The sequence below is a fragment of the Phodopus roborovskii genome, unplaced genomic scaffold (genome assembly GCF_943737965.1).
Source record: "Phodopus roborovskii unplaced genomic scaffold, PHOROB, whole genome shotgun sequence".
NCBI classification, from domain to species: Eukaryota; Metazoa; Chordata; class Mammalia; order Rodentia; family Cricetidae; genus Phodopus; species Phodopus roborovskii.
The window spans coordinates 437,418-454,073 of record NW_026126597.1 but is presented as its reverse complement, the minus strand read 5'-3'; the positions used below and the strand labels follow the sequence as shown (position 1 = coordinate 454,073).

The following is a 16,656-nucleotide window of genomic DNA, read 5'->3' as shown; positions in this document are numbered from 1 at the left end:
CCCTGGCTTCTGAAAGACTGATGCCTAAAGGAAGCAAGATAATGGAAGGTCCCCTGGGCTTCGGATAAACCTTGTCCTTGGCAGATTCAGGGAGGGGATGTGGAGCTTGGGGAGGTCTGAGTAGGAGACCTTATGCCTGTGGTTCTCAACCTTCCTAATGCTGAGACCCTTTAATACAGTTCCTTATGTTGTAGTGACTCAGACCATACAATTATTTTCGTAACTGTAATTTCACTACTGTTATGAATTGCAATGTAAATATCTGTTTTTCTGATGGTCTTAGGTGACCCCTGGGAAAGGGTTTTTCCACCCCAAAGGGGTTATGACCCACAAGTTGAGAACCACTGCCTTAGACATTTGTTTCTTACCATTGCCAGGCCTGTGAAGTGTGGCTTGGTCTTAAGCCCCTACTAGGGTGAGCTCCTTGAGTTAGAAATGTACCCATTACCTCCAGCAGCTTAGGCACTGCAGGAGAGCTGAACAGACAGGTTGACAATACCTGGCTGGCCCAGGACTAGTGATGGGAATGTCTTTGGAGAGGCAGGGAGCAAAGGCAGACCCCTACCTGACCCCTGACTTCCTTTTCAGGTCGTCTTGCCCCTTTGCTGCTTTGCTGGAGCCTGGGTACTTGTATTTGTCAGTGTCCATCATTCAAATTGTCCACACCTCAGCTAGGAGATCCTCCTAAGAGGGAACATTCAGTGGGCCAGCTGAGGTGGCTGAAGAAACTGCAGGTAGATGGCAGGCTTGGCGTTCTTCTGCTTCCCTCTTCCTCCCCGCCTTCCCACCCAGCATTGGGCGGAGCCACCACCTTATAAGTGGCCGGCCTGGTGGCGGCAGCACAAACTACACCCAGAAGCTGGATCAGAGGACAGCTCCTTTTCCCCGAGCATGGCCCGGCAGGCTTGGGCCATCTGCTGCCTCCTGGGGACCCTCCTGCTCCATGGGGGCAGCCCCAGGCCTGGTCCCAGCCCCAATGTGCCTCGTCTGCGGCTCTCCTACCGAGGTACTGGCTGGTGCTGTCCTGTTTGTGCGCATGTTGTGAATGTCTGTGGCTCTAGGACATCCCTCAGTCAGCCTGCAACAATAGGCGTAGAGTCAGGCCCTTTGGGAAAGGCTTCCTGGTCAGCCCCTGGATGGTGCTCGAGATGACCATGGGCAGGAAAGGTGGACACATCCTGGGAGCCATGGTCAAAGTGGGAGACTGATGCAGGGTGGAAACTGAGGAAGCTGCTACAAGGGGAGAGAGGGAGATGGAAGCCGTGAGGTGGGAGGGGGCAGAGGGACAGGGCAGAAGGGAGGTATAGACAGGGTCTGGGCAGACACCAAGGGCAGACACAAAAAGTCTGTGCTAGTCACAGGGAAGGGGGCAGCCTCTCCCACCTTTTGCAGCCTGCCCTGGCTAATCATCCGAGCTCACTTTATCATCCCCTCTCCATCTGTAGTCCAGAAGAGTCTCTGCTTCCCTCTACCCAGTTGTGTGTGTGTGTGTGTGTGTGTGCACGTGTGAGTGTATGCATTTATGTGTGTATGTGCACCTGAGTGTGTGTGTGTCCAATTGGTACGTGTGTGAGTGTGTGCATGTGTGTGCGAGTGTATGCATGTATGTACATGTGTGCGCACATGTGTGTGCAAGTGTTTGCAAATGTGTGCATGTGTGTGCACAGAGGTGGTCCTCTGTTCTAACCCAGCTGTATGATAATGCCTCCTTTGATGGTCTATGGGGAAAGATGATTGAGACAAAGATTTCATTATAGATTCTTCAACAGAAAATATATTGTGCTTATTATAGATTGATTGATTGATTGATTTTGAAAGAGTGGATGAGAGAGAGAGAACTAGGTGCACATGTCTAGGTCATGTTGCACATGTGTGAAGGTCAGAAGACAAGTTGTAGGAGTGGGTTCTTTCCTTCCACCATGTAAGGTCTGGGGATCAAACTCAGGTTGTCAAGTTTGGCAACAAGTGTCTTAACCTGCTGAGCCATCTCACCAGCCCTGCAGACTCTTCTTGGAGAGAAGAATCACCTTTCCCATAGGAAGCTCAGTTAGAAGGCAGATGGTCCAAGCTTGCTGTGGAGAGCAAGGGGGGAAGTTGCCCTTGTTCCGGGAGTTGAGGCTTCGAGGGAAGATCAGGCTGTTAGAAATGGGCCTGCAATGGGGAAGTTTCAGAATTTATATCAGCTGAGGAGGGCTTCCTGAAGAGGCCACCAATGAGTTTGGGGATGGAGAGGAGTGCATGAGGAGCTCTAGGCAAAGGGCTCTGGATCCTTCCAGAGTGACAAATCTGCCAGTCCTTTGTGGAGGTATCACTCCCATCTCCCCAAGGAGCTATATCAAGACCTACAACTCTTGGGGCCCTTGATCCCTCCATCTCTGGGGTCAGCTGGCAGGGCAGTGTCTCTAAGAGAATGTTATTTGCCCACCATTCTGAGGCTGGAGTTCTGTCTGGTGGTGCCTAATCTGCTAATCTGCCCTGTGCCACGGTGTTCCCTCTGCCTGGACCTGTCTTCCTTCCCAGTGGAGCCAGTCTTGCAAGTGTTCACATTCTTCCACTTTCTTCCTGGCTCTCCAAGCTCTTTGCCAGGCTTGCTGACATAATTTCTGTTGGTGAGGCTGTCTTCCCTGGGCACTTAGTAAGGACCAGGCAGGATCCCGGGAAGCTGTCATGTGAAAGTTGAAGGGTCTGAAGAATGGAGGATGGAGGGTTAATGGAAATTTGTTTGGTGTCAGAATGCTTGGGTGCCCTAAGTTTAGTCTCAAGGACCACTGAAAAAAGAAAGAGCCGGGTGTCGGTGGTGAACGCCTTTAATCCCAGCACTCAGGAGGCAGAGGCAGGCAGATCTCTGTGAGTTCAAGGCCAGCCTGGTGTACAAAGCGAGTTCCAGGACAGCCTCCAAAGCTACACAGAGAAACCCTGTCTCAAAAACAAAAACAAAACAAAAAAAGAATGAAGGTAAACTGGGCCAGATTGGGTGAGGACTGAGAGCTGCTTGTACTACTTACCCCAAGAATCATGTCCAAAAAAGCAACCCTGTGTGTGGGGACATTTTCCAGATGTATGTGTGTGATGAGTGTGCAGCTGGGACCCCCATTCCCTGGACCTGACTGGGGATGTAGGCCAAGTAGCAGTCCCTAACCCGCTTCCTCGATCTCTGCTAGATCTCCTGTCTGCCAACCGCTCTGCCATCTTTCTGGGCCCACGGGGCTCCCTAGACCTCCAAGTCATGTACCTGGATGAGTATCGGGATCGTCTCTTTCTGGGAGGCCGCGATGCCCTCTACTCTCTGAGGCTGGATCAGGCATGGCCAGACCCCCGGGAGGTGAGCAGGACTGATCAGGGAGGAGGTGGACACCTCCAGATGGGAGGCCAGATGGAGAACTTGTGACTATGAGTTTAAGGACATTGAAACCCTGGCTACGTTTCAGGTCTTGTGGCTGCCACAGCCAGGACAGAAGGCAGAGTGTGTCCGAAAGGGAAGAGACCCTTTGGTGAGTGTTATTGACAAGAATCTCTGCAGACCACTCAATACCAGGCCTTGGTTCTCAAAATGGCCTGCAGCCACGCCCCTGGTGCCTCTGCTTGGAGCATTCCGAGCAGATCCTGAGTGCTTGGGGAGGTCTGGGAAGAATGTGACCTTCACCGATGTCCTCAGAGCCGCCATGAAGCAGAGCTGAGCCTTAGAGCTCAAGGACATGGCGTACTTCTCCCTCACCCTTGGGCCCCTCCCTTCTGCAGACAGAGTGTGCCAACTTTGTACGGGTCTTACAACCCCACAACCGGACCCACCTGCTGGCCTGCGGCACTGGAGCCTTCCAGCCCATCTGCACTCTTGTGGCAGTGGGGCATCGAGGGGAGGTGAGCCTGGGCCTGGCCCCACAAGACATTGGGAGGCAGTGACATTTCCTCTCTGCTGTCTGAACGCTTCCCATTGATCCAGGGTAGGGCAGAGGGGGAAGGGGCTTGAAAGGCGCCTTTGTGCTGGGGAGCTGACCCCATCCAAGGGGCCTTGATTGAGGGTTTCTTCCCAGCCCCCAGCCCTATGCCCCAGCTGCACGCAAAGGTCATTGCCTGGGTTGAGGCCCTGCTTCCTTCTCAGGTGACAACCCTCTGTGCCCTTCTATCTCTAGCATGTGCTCCACCTGGAGTCTAGCACTGTGGAAAATGGAAGGGGACGCTGCCCACACGAGCCAAGCCGCCCCTTCGCCAGCACATTTGTAGGTGGGTAATACCAAGTTAGAGTGGGCCAGGAGAGTGAGAGTTGGCCTGTGGCACTGGTAGGCCTGGCCCTCTCTCCTGACTCTAGTCCCTTCTAGGTGGGGAGCTGTACACAGGCCTTACTGCTGATTTCCTGGGACGTGAGGCCATGATTTTCCGGAGTGGGGGTCCCAGAGCAGCTCTGCGTTCTGACTCTGACCAGAGCATCCTACATGGTAAGGCTGCCTGGGACCCATCTTTCTAACTAGGATGATAGAAGATGGATAGAATGTGACACAAGATGGACAGGCCACACCCCCAGCTCCTGGGGTAAGGGAGGCATGTGGCATTCCCTGTCACACCATTACCCTGTCACTCTCCAAGACCCCCGGTTTGTGATGGCTGCTCGAATCCCAGATAACTCTGACCGGGATGATGACAAGGTCTACTTCTTCTTCTCTGAGACTGTCCCATCGGCAGATGGCAGCCCAGGTCACGTCACCATCAGCCGTGTGGGCCGAGTCTGTGTGGTAAGAACTGTGGTGGGATGGTGAGGTTCAAGACCCCTGTTGTGACATCTTTCCTAGACTGTCTCTGCACTGTGGGGAGGCTGAGGCAGGGTAGCAGTACTGACATCCATACCTCGCCCTCTGGCTGGGGTGGAGGGACAGGAGTGGGGCTCACCCTCATGGGGCATGAAGCCAACCTCAGCCTCCATCCCCAGAATGATGCTGGTGGCCAGCGGGTGCTGGTGAATAAATGGAGTACGTTCCTCAAGGCCAGGCTGGTCTGCTCTGTGCCTGGCCCTGCTGGGGCTGAGACTCACTTTGACCAGTTGGGTAAGGGAATGGCCAACCAGGACTGGGTTCCGGGAGTAGGGAGGGCTCAGAGTGGGTAGGTGGGAGCATTGGCAGACTCTGTAATGCTCATGCCTCCTTCTGTGTCCCAGAGGATGTGTTCCTGCTGTGGCCCAAGGCAGGGAAGAGCCTTGAGGTGTATGCACTGTTCAGCACTGTCAGGTAGGCACACTTGGCTTCCCGCACCCAGCCACCCCTGCCCGGTCTCCGGTACCCCTGGTTTCTCTGTGTTGAGCCTCTGCTCTCATGTCTTTCGGTTATCGCTCTCCCTGTTTTGGCAATGCTGTGACCATCTTCTCAATCTATCTCTGTTTCGCCGTTGTCTCAGTGTCCTGTGTTCTAGTCTCTGTCTTCAGCAGACATTGTCATCTTCTTTGTCACCTATCGAGCCAGCTTGCGACACCTCCAACCACCGTGGCCTGGCCTGACTGTCCCTGTTTGTCCTTGGCAGTGCTGTGTTCCAGGGCTTTGCCGTCTGTGTGTATCACATGGCTGATATCTGGGAGGTCTTCAATGGGCCCTTTGCCCACCGAGATGGCCCTCAGCATCAGTGGGGACCTTATGGGGGCAAAGTGCCCTTCCCCCGTCCTGGTGTGGTAAGTAGCTGCTTGGGACCAGGCAGAGGAGCTCTAAGTACATGGTGGTGGGGTGTGTGTGTGGGACTCCTCCATGGAAAAGCTTCAGGTTTACAGTCATCCTGTGGCAGGGATGGGCTGGGCCTGCAGAGGGCTTGGAAGAACAGCTTCTGCTGTGTGCGTGGCTCTGTGGAGGTGGAGGGGCCTGGCAGTGCCATCCTAGGAACTTCAAGTGTTCCCTTTGCTGCTGCTTGCAGTGCCCTAGCAAGATGACTGCACAGCCAGGGCGACCCTTTGGCAGCACCAAGGACTACCCGGATGAGGTGCTGCAGTTTGTCCGAGACCACCCACTCATGTTCCAGCCTGTGAGGCCTAGGCGTGGCCGCCCTGTGCTGGTCAAAACTCACTTGGCTCAGCAGCTGCGCCAGATTGCAGTGGACCGAGTGGAGGCTGAGGATGGGACCTATGATGTCATCTTCCTAGGGACTGGTAGGAGGGACAAACAGAGGTAGCCCGGTTTGTGGAGAGGGGTAGTTCCTTCCTTCTTGTTTCTTTAACCCTTCTTACCCCGCTCCAGATTCAGGTTCTGTGCTCAAAGTCATCGCCCTCCATGTGAGTGATGTGGATGAGCCTGAAGAGGTAGTTCTGGAGGAGCTCCAGGTGTTTAAGGTGAGCAGGGGTTCATGAGAGGCTGCACCCCCATTGGGGGGGGGCTGGGATAGACTCCAGGGAGTGACCCGAGGGGATAGGCTCAAATCATGGCACACAGTGCCCAAGGAGCCCTGGGTCGCTTCTGAATCACTGGAACAGCTGGGGTAGCAGAGTGTGGACTCAAATGCCTGGTTCTTTCTGGGGAGGGAGAGCCAAGGTGAGCACCTTTGACAAAGCCTTGTCAGGCTCAACTTACAGTAACAAAGTGGCTGAGATCCCAAGTCCCCACAAGTTCTCCTCCCCCCATATCTGGACAGGGATTGTCTCTGTTTGGGGGGCTATTTTGCCTCTGGAAGTGAGGTGATTTAAGGCTGGTCCACAGCTGGGGAACATTGTGGGAGGGGACAGTGGAACTGTGTGCCAAGCCTCCCACTTGGCCTGGAGGCCAGCCAGGATGAGGGGACCTTTCTGTATATCAGGGAAGGATGATCCAGCTGTTTGTTTATTTGAGACTAGTTATATACATGTATCTTGCTATATATCCTTAGCTGGCCTAGAACACATTATATAGGCTAAAGTGGACTCAAACTCAGAGAAATCTAGCTGCCTCTGCCCCCGCCCCCTGTGTTATCATACCCAGCATCTGTTTGTATTTTTGAGACCATGTTTCTCTGTGCAGCTCAGCTTAGACTGAGACTTATTATATAGAGCCAGCTGGCTTTGACCTCTCCATCTTCCTGCCTTAGCTGCTCAGGTGCTGAGATTACAGGCAAGCACTGCCTTTCCCCATCCCATCCATCCTTTGCTGCCAGGAGGTACACTGATCAGGTGGGGGCGGGGGGGCTGGCAACTGACTCCTACACAGGGCTTGTGGAATGATAAATGCAAGGATTCTGTATATAGCCTTCACCAGTCCATCCTAAGCTCCTATTGCTTCTCTAGGTGCCAACACCCATCACTCAGATGGAGATCTCGGTCAAAAGGGTAAGGCCCACCCCTTCCCCATACCTTGGATTCTATCAGAGAGCCGGGCCCATGGGATTTGATTATGTCTTGCAGCTTAGGCCAGGTCCAGCTGGGAACAGAGCTTCATTCGTTCAGATAAAGCTGCAAAAGCCCCTGGGGAAACCGCTAAAGGACACCAATGGGTTTGGGAACAAAATCCAGATTTCTAATGAAACAAGGTTACTCCTTTCAGTGGCAAGCCATATGCTGTTAACCAATCGCAAATGCTCTTTGTCCCTGTTTGTCTTTAGGTAAAATCTTGTTTACATTGGGTGTTGGTGGTGCTCGCCTTTAATCCCAGCAAATGGGAGGAGGCAGAGGCAGACGGATCTCTGTGAGTTCTAGGCCAGCCTGGTCTACAGAGCTAGTTCCGAGACAGCCAGGACTACATAGAGAAACCATGCCTCATTTAAAAAAAAAAAAAAAAAATTCTTGTTTAAGGTGTATGTGTGTGAGTGCATGCTCCTCAAGCCTGCCTGCCTGCCTGTCTGTCTGTCTGTGTAGAGGCTAGAGGACCTCCTCAGATGTCATTCCTGAGTGCTGCTCACCTTTCTCTGAGACAGTGGGGTCACCATATCCTGCATTGTTTTTTGCTTTTGTTTTTCATGTAGTTTCTGAAGACTCAGGCACCTGACTGACTGAGCTATCTCCCTAGCCTCTGGGAGCAAATCCCAATATTTTAAATTTTTAAAAAATATCCTGCCGTCACACTCAAATTGCAGTGAGTAAGTAGCTGAGTCTACAGGGCCCTAAACATTCTCCTGGCAAATGGAGGCGGAGATAGAGATTCCTTCTTTTTACTACACGGGATGCTGGAGAGCAAACTCAGATGGTCAGGTTAGGTGGCCGGTACCTTTACCTACAGAGCCATCTCACTGGTTCAGATCTCAGCTTTTATATAGGGATTTATATAGGGACTTAGATGAGTCCCTATATAATCCTACTGGCTACATGGGGCCAAGGACAGCTATGAATGTGGCCTAACACAAAATCATAAACTTACTTAAAACATGAGTTGGTGTCCATCCCCCCACCCCCTTTCCCGTTTGTTTTTGATAACTCAGTTGCTCATACTACGTGAACTTTGAAGATGACAGGATCATATCACAATGTTAAAAGATGGGCCATGCCTGCAAGGCACAATTCTGGAGTCAGAGGCCAATCACACAAAGTCCCTTAGGCTAGGGTATAAAGGCTGACAACAAAGAGGGCCTGAAGAAACCTCTTACGGAAAAGCTTCCGGGCCACTCCTACCTGCTCACAGCCTAGCACATGATCTGGAATACATTCAGCGTCTCTAGTCTTGTGAATGTTTCTGGAAACCTTCCTGAAACTGACGGGTGTCAGCAAAATCTCGGGGGAGAGCCTGTCGATGAAGCCCAGCTCACTGGGGTGCTGTTTGTGTTCCTTCAACCAGCAAACACTGTACGTGGGCTCTCCGCTGGGCGTGGCTCGGCTGCAACTACACCAGTGCCAGACTTACGGCAGTGCCTGTGCAGAGTGTTGCCTGGCCCGGGACCCATACTGTGCTTGGGATGGTGCTTCCTGTACCCGCTACCGCCCCAGCTTGGGCAAGCGCCGGTTCCGGTTCCGTAGGCAGGACATCCGACATGGCAACCCTGCTCTGCAGTGTCTGGGCCAGGGCCAGAGCCACCACAGTGAGTGGTGGGCTTGGGATGTGGGTCAGCCTGTGAACTGGGGTCCATCCTTGGGAAGCACGGGCTTAGAAAAGTCCTATTGTAATAAAGTACTCAGTTTCCCTATCTATGCAGCTACACTCAGGACTTGAGGGCAGCATCTGCTAGCACTGAGTGTGGCTTGTGATTGATGGATGTCTGAGTCCTTATTACACAGGTGTCCCATCCTATGCAAGTTAGTTTGTGGCCCTCAGAGCCTGGGTCCCTGAGTTCCCAAGCTGATCTGACCTGGTCCTCTCTACAGAGGAGGCTTCAGGACTGGTGACCAGAGTCTTTGGCACAGAGCACAACAGCACCTTCCTTGAGTGTCTGCCCAAGTCTCCCCAAGCTGCAGTGCGCTGGTTCTTACAGAGGCCAGGAGATGAGGGGACCGACCAGGTGAGTGAACAACATGTCTTGAGATCCTCTTCTCTCCCTGAACCCGCAAACCCTAAGCTCTAGAAAGGGACTCTGGGATGAAGTGGCAAAAGATCATCCTAAGAAAAATTATACCCCGGATACCTATAAGGACCTACCCATATTTCTGCTTCTGGGCATGCCTAAGCTGGATATAGCTACACTCCTTAGTACGTGAAGGGAATGGCAGAGGTTAAAGAGAAGGAATCGGGTTTAAGTTAGTCTGGAAGTTCTTATGTTAACACATGTGGCTCAGCTTTGAAGGGATCTCTTCCCTAGAGTTTCTTAATTTTTCTCTGCCTCAAGCCTGGTCCCTGACCACTACATTACCTCCTATTCCTGGCCCTATTCTTCTTCCTGAGAAGCCAGTTGTCTGCCCAAGCCCTCTTCACCCTGTGACTGGGAAGGTCTACGAACCCCCAAGATGGCTTCAGTCTGGGGTGTGGGCAGAGCAGAGTTGGGAAGGGTTTTCCCATGGGGAGGGAAAGAAACATAGGGGTGTGATTATAGGAGGGGCTCTTCCTCCAGCTTGGGAGCCAGAGAGGGCAAGCCTGGGACCAGCTGTAGGGTTGGGCACTGAGGAGACTCCCTGGAGTAGGGGGAGCAACAATATGAAGTTACACAATGCTAACCACCCAGGCTGTTCACCCTCGGCGCCCAGATGCACAGACAGGGTTAGTAGAGGAACTTGGGATCAGAGCCAGCTCTTGCCTCCCACACTCAAGTGGGCACTTAGCCTACCACAGGCTTGGGCTGTGGGCCTCACACTGTGGGGGAGTGAATAGGACAGACCAAGACAAGGAAAAGCCAGCAATACTGCTCCTGTGTGTGTGTGTGTGTGTGTGTGTGTGTGTGTGTGTGTGTGTGTGTGTTTGTAGAATTTTCCTTAGCTCAAAATAAAACCTCATTAGACATGCACCTAACTCCTCTGCTTCCTGGGTAATCCTGCAGACCTTATGAAGCTGGTGCCTTAGGGCTCTGACCTGGGGACACACAGCCATTCAGTATTGGAGAAGCCTCCTTCATAGGTCCTTGTCCTATGCTGTGGGAAGATGAAGACCTTCCTGCCTGCAGTTAGCTCATGGTCTGCCCTGAGAACCTGTCACACTGCTAGATCCATCCTGGGGAGGAGGGAATACACAAAAGGGAGGGCCCAAGGCTTGGACTCTGAGGATGGCAAATGTGGGAAAGCAGGGCAAAGAAAATGAGGTGAATGCCCCAGCTTTTTGATAATGTCTCCTGTGCCTTCCTACACACCCTGTAGGTGAAGACAGATGAGCGAGTTGTACAAACAGAGCAGGGGCTGCTGTTCCGGAGGCTCAGCCGCCTTGATGCTGGAAACTATACATGCACCACACTGGAGCACGGCTTCTCCCAGACTGTAGTTCGGTTTTCTCTGGAGGTGATTGCAGCCATGCAGCTGGATAGCCTGTTCCTTCGGGAGCCAAGGCTAGAGGAGCCCTCAGCCTGGAGAGGCCTGGTCTCTGCCTCACCCAAGACTTGGTATAAGGACATCCTTCAGCTTGCTGGTTTCGCCAACCTACCCCGTGTGGATGAGTACTGTGAGCGTGTATGGTGTAGGGGGGTTGGGGAGCGCTCAGGCTCCTTCCGGGGCAGGGGAAAGCAGGCTAAGGGCAAGAGCTGGGCAGGGCTAGAGTTGAGCAAGAAGGTGAAGAACCGGGTGCTGGCTGAGCACAATCGGACACCCCGGGAGGTAGAAGCCACATAGAAGATGGCTGAAGAGGGAGGGGGTGGTCAGGCTGGGCTGGGGGACTCAACAGCATCTCCCTCCCACCCAGCTTGGGCAGAGGAGGCCAGGGCACCTGGTTACCTCCTAGAGATGGAAATCTCTACTACCTACAGGAAAAACTAGAGCCTCGTAGGAGGGGCCATGCATTTCAGCCTACTCCTGTTCCTGTCTGTGCTCTCAGTCCCAGGCTAGAGCTGGCACCTCCTGACCACTTGTAGTCAGTCCCAAGGGACCTGCTATTTGTTCTCAGAGATGGCGTGGCTTCCGGAGCACATTTCCGGCTGTGCCCAAAGGCAGGAGTGTTGGGTGGTATTTTCTCAGCTTGCAGAACAATGGCCATCCTGGGAGGATGTATGGGTGGCTCTGAGGGGACACACTGGCAGTCTACCTTGTAAGCTGGCGCCTGTGAAGAAACACTTGCTCCAACAAAGTTGTGAAAGAAGATGGCAGAGTGAGGAGACAGGAGAGCACTGTTCCCTGCCTCCATGCTTTGGTATCGAGATGTTTCCCTGCCTCAGCCCACCACCATCTCATACTTAACAGAGGCAGAAATGGCTGGAACCTGGAGGTGGCTTGGCTCCCCTTTCACACCAGTTAGAGTTGTCTCACAATATGACACCTCACCATCAGGACCACTCCCTGAGGCTCAGGAGGAGGGCCTGTGGGGCAGAGAGGAACAAAGCAGCTGCAGGATGGGAGCAGGAAGCAGCTACCTCTCTAAGGGGGAGGTGGCACACTCAGGCCTGTGTGGTTAGGAGTGGGCTCTCTGAGAACTGCAGCCTGTGGTCTGGGGCCACCAGAGGTGGTATCTTGGGTCCATGACAGGTGTCCTCAAGAATCAAAGTGACATCAGTCAGTCCAGGAGTCATCAGACAGGCCAGATATTTCCAACCCTGGAGTCTGTACTTTCTGCCGTACACAGGGTGGTCATGATGGTTCATTTGTAAGACTCCTATGTTTTTTGTGGTACTTGGGATTGAACCCAGGGTCTCATGCATGCTAGACAAGTGCTCTACCACTGAGTTATGTCCCAGCAATCCCTCTTTCTTTCCAATGGGAGGTTGTGGAAAAGAAAGCTGGTGTCAAGGGCACATGTGGCCTGGGCTGTAGGGAGGAGTTTGGCCATCAGCAGTCTCTGCAGCTGGGGAGCAGAGTGGGGGAGGAGGACAATTAAATGAAAAGTTATTCCCAGCCTAAGGGTGAACAAGTTAGTGACGCACAAGACAGACTAGAGGGCAAGTCTGAGATGGTGCCTTTGAAAAGAAGGAAAAAGAAGAAAAGAGGGCGGGCAGAAGATGAAAAGCAAGATAGAGAGGCTCTCACTCCACTGAAGTTCAAACCTTGTGTTTATTTCCTCTCTCCTGGCACCCCTAGGGTGCTGGGATCTGAATGTGCAAACAGAAGCTCTGAAATCCACCTGCTCAAACCCAGATTCCTTCTGCTTGTGGACACGGCCCTTGGGATATTGGCGGATGAAGGAAGAGGAGAGAGGAGTGGGTGGAAGCCCGAGGGAAGAAGGGATGGGGAGACAGAGGAGATGAACAGAGTAGAAGAGACCCGGAGAAGACAGAAAGTGTCAACCTAGCCCTCAGTGGCCTTTGGACCAAGTCTAGGTTTGAGACACTCTGGGTAGGACCCTCTGGGGAAGTGGCTCTGGAGTACACAGGGATAAGGAACTCAATATGCTCAACTATGCACCCCTAGATTGGGAATAGGACAGCTCCTGCAGACAGCCACCCTTCATGGTACTGTAGTATGAGCACCCGGGAATACCCATATGTGTGATTTGTGTTTGTGTTAGTGTTTTGAAGTGGACCTTTTGGCTTCTTGGTCTTCCAAGCATACTATTGAAATTGCTATTGATATTTTTATTGTTTGTGGTTGTCTTTGAGCTCTGACGAGGAAAGCAGAGCCCATAAAGGGATGAAAAAATATTTATACCACCCAATTACATCATGACTGTATCTGTGTGGTTTTGTTCACAACTGATGCCTGTGTGTTCCCGGAAATGGTCAGCCTAGATGGCATTTTTCTAGCAAACAGAGCAATGTATGACAGCGGAAGGACTCAGAGGGTTTTGCCTATAAAACAAAGCTTGCTCAATACACAAGGAAAATCCTGTCCTGAGGGCTTATAAAATTGACCTTTTTGGAACGTCAGGATTTTGAGGGGGCAGACAGGCACGTAGGCAGCTCAGCTCCTTTTTTCACAACTCTTGACATTTGTAACAGTGCCTCTTAGCCTGGTACTGCCTTCATTCCAAGTCATACACTAATGTATATTAAAGCCAATGAAATCATGCCCAGGATGGGTTAGACTACAGCTGGGCAGGAAGGGAAGCCTCCTGGGCATGCTCAGAAGGCTTTCTGACCATGATTGCTAGTGCTCCAGTGACGTGTGACATCCTTCCCAAAGTATGGACTACACCGATGCCAGGGGGAGATGAGAGGGGACCCAAAATGGCAGGAACACTTCAAAAACAGAGGGGGACATCAGCCTACCTCCCCAGGAAGCTGGCTGCGGCATCTAGCTTGGATAGGTCCCTTGGAGATTAACAAAACAGGTCAGCCATTGGTTTCATCTTGTAGGTTGGTCCTGGAGCCAGGTCCTCTTTTTACCCGTGCCCTCTACAAACACCTAGGCTTGATTGAACCTGAAGCACCAGCACCATTGCCCCACCTCAAGCCATCATCACCACTGACTAAGAGACATCACCATTGCACTTACTTATCACTGGTCTGGCAAAGAGTACAGATGTGGCCCCTGTAACCCTCTCTCCCCTTGGCCATACCACGCAGCCCCTTCTCCCGGCTGTCACTGCCACCTCCCATCTTCCCTCCCCCTCACTTCTTAGCTCAGGCCCAATTTCCGGCGTTAGTGATTTCACCTTCTCTCTATCTTGCTCTTGCAGCTTTTTCCTCTGAGGCTCATACTTCCCTTGCTGTCTGGACCCCTGGTTCATGATTTCCCAAACAGGCTTAGAGCTGAAAAGAAGCGCAGACAAAGAGACTAGTCAAGTGTTGCCAAAATAGTGTCCTGTCAACTGCTAACCCTAGGAAACCCTCCATGACCTCCCGGTCTCTATGATTTGTCAGATTCCAGGGTCTCTGTGCTCATGGCTGCCCCAGGCCTGGGGCCGCTGCCCTGTGGACCCCTTCGATGGCCTCTCACCCATCTCCTCCCTACTGTGGCATGGCCTGCTGTCTCTTGTTTTCATTTTTGCAGAGCTGCTAACTAACACCTTATTTCTAATGTCCTGAAGAGCACATTTTTAAGAAGTGCTGATTAGATTAATTCCTTCCCTTTACACATGAAATTAATTTGTTAATAGTTGCCTCCCAAGTCGGTAAACACTGGAGGCCCTGACTCCCAGATGTCAGTCTCTACTTCCTTCACCAAAACAGGCCCTTCCACCCTGGGCGCAGAGCTGTAGAGCCACTAACCAGCTCAGGAGCTGTGGGTCTGGGGTCTTTCCTGCTCTGGCTGCCATTCCCCTACCCAGCATGCTTCCTCATTCTCTTGCAGCTCTTCTAGTGTCTAGCATGTTTATTTATCTGTGTGTGTATGGGGGAAAGAGTGCTTGAGTTTTACTCAAGCCTGTGGCTGTCCTAAAATTGAGCAGAACAGTCTCTCAGGGAGGGTGGGGAGCGTGTCAAAACAAGCGGGAGCAGCCCCCTTTGCTGTCTCAAGTGGCTTCTGTGCTGCTCTCCCATCTAGTCCAGCTTGGGTCAGGTCCTAGACACCCAAAGAATCGTGACGAGTGGGTATGCAGCAGCTACCAGGAGACTGCCTCCTTTAAGACAGTGCCCTCTCAGCCTGGCTCCCTGGAAGGCCAATTCACATGCCTCTGTCAGCCCAGGAAATGGAGGCTTCTCTATGTAGCACCCCCCCAAAAAAAACCAAACCAAACCAAACAAACAAAACCCTATAGCTCTGGCTGTCCTGGAACTCACTCTGTAGACCAACCAGGCTGGCCTCTAACTCACAGTGATCCACCTGCCTCCCAAGTGCTGGGAATAAAACAACGCCTGAGCACTGTTTTTAAAAGTAGGAGAGAGGTACTCAGAAATAATCTAGTTTTCATCGAAATAACGACTCAGCCTAGTCTCACTGTGTCCTGGGCTGCAGGGGGTGGGGCACTCCACGAGGAGAGGCTTGAACACACAACAGAAACCAATCTCTGTTTTCCTAAGACTACAAACTTGGAGAGAAAGGAGTAGGCAGGGCCAGATTTGGACGCAGTATCTGATAAGAAGCTTGGGGATTGTTGGGGTCCCGCCCGGCTCCTTTTCCGGACTCACCGTCCTCTCTGGTGTATTGGAGATGAGGAAGGCAGCAATGGCCTGGTGCCCATCCCCCCCCCAGCCTATTCACCTTGGCCCCCTTTCCTCCAAGGTGGCCTTATAACGAAGCCTTTCACTTTCTTCACTGGAGTTCCATTAAGGAAATTTCTAGTTCCTCAATCACTCTCTGTCAGGGGGGTAAGAACTGTTGCGAAGTCTCCAGGGAGGCTTGGCAGGGCTGCTGGGCTTTCTTCCCACAGGCCTCCAGCCAGCTGGTAGCCTATTCCCAGGAGCTCTGCTGCTGGGGGGATGCAGGGAGGAATAGGCTCAAAGTCTAATCCGGCACTGATAACTGTTTCCGATGAGTTTACCATTGGACAGAGAGGAACAATCAATGCCATCAGAAAGCTGTGACCTGATTAGGATTCCAAGGTGACTTTATAAAAAAAAAAAAAAAAAAAAAAAAAAAAAAGTCCTAGAATAAAAGAATCCAGGTGTCTACCTTCAAATAAAAGGGACTATACTAGGGTCACCAGATTGGCCTGTTGGGAGGTCAAGGCAGCTCTGCTCTTACAGATACGGATATAGAAGAATGACACGTCAGAACAGCAGCTTACTTTGTGGACATGATCTCATTGTGCATACCCCCTCCACCCGCCTCAGCTGATAAGAATCTGGTGCTGTTTCCTGTAGTCCAAGGGTCTAGGACAATAGTGTGAACGGCTGGCCCAAATGGAAAGGGCATTGTTCAGGGGAGAAAAAAACAACACCCCAACACAAAGCCAGGGCAGGATCTGTCTAAATGTAAGAGCCTGTTTACAAATTCACCATTTCCAAGGAGCAGAACACAATGGGGGCTTGTTTCCTTGAGGATGGTGTCCCTTCTAGTCTGATCCTGATGGCTAGGGATGGCTTTGATGGCCCAGACGGGTTTCAGATGGACTTAGACGGATGGACACTGATGGCGCGGATGCCTTCCTGTTTATCAGGCATACATGCAGGCTAAGGTCAAGAAGTCAGGGTCAAGGGGGAGGGCCTGCCAGGCTTCACTCCTCCATCTGGGCCTCACAGTGTCTGATCCTTTAAAATGGTGTTTCCTTTCCTTGCTTAGTCACAAAGGAGTCTTCTTTCATCTGGTGGCCTCCGTGATGCTGTGATTCACCTCCTGACAGCCTGGACCACGGGGTGGAGGTGGTGTTGACACTCCACCGTGGCAGGGCCAGTGGAGATGCGGCCTTTCACAGC

General features: G+C 52.2%; 1 protein-coding gene across 1 annotated transcript; it reads left to right on the top strand.

Moving 5' to 3' along the window:
• The first annotated feature begins 858 nt into the window (after nt 1–858).
• On the top strand, nt 859–13,084 carry Sema3g (semaphorin 3G). The gene is made up of 16 exons (XM_051204783.1): nt 859–1,006; nt 3,162–3,322; nt 3,429–3,491; nt 3,739–3,858; nt 4,131–4,221; nt 4,317–4,433; nt 4,582–4,727; nt 4,922–5,036; nt 5,147–5,216; nt 5,506–5,650; nt 5,887–6,118; nt 6,207–6,298; nt 7,223–7,264; nt 8,703–8,943; nt 9,227–9,360; nt 10,643–13,084. Exons 1-16 carry the CDS (start codon nt 892–894, stop codon nt 11,105–11,107), a joined length of 2,349 nt encoding a protein of 782 aa, XP_051060740.1. The 5' UTR covers nt 859–891; the 3' UTR covers nt 11,108–13,084.
• Nucleotides 13,085–16,656: the final 3,572 nt, after the last annotated feature.

Bases quoted from the DNA above. Each gene is read 5' to 3' on its own strand.
- Sema3g (XM_051204783.1), top strand. From the start codon at position 892: ATGGCCCGGCAGGCTTGGGCCATCTGCTGCCTCCTGGGGACCCTCCTG. The intron at 8,944-9,226 runs GTGAGTGGTGGG...TCCTCTCTACAG, and splicing joins CCAGGGCCAGAGCCACCACA to AGGAGGCTTCAGGACTGGTG. The intron at 9,361-10,642 runs GTGAGTGAACAA...CACACCCTGTAG, and splicing joins GAGATGAGGGGACCGACCAG to GTGAAGACAGATGAGCGAGT.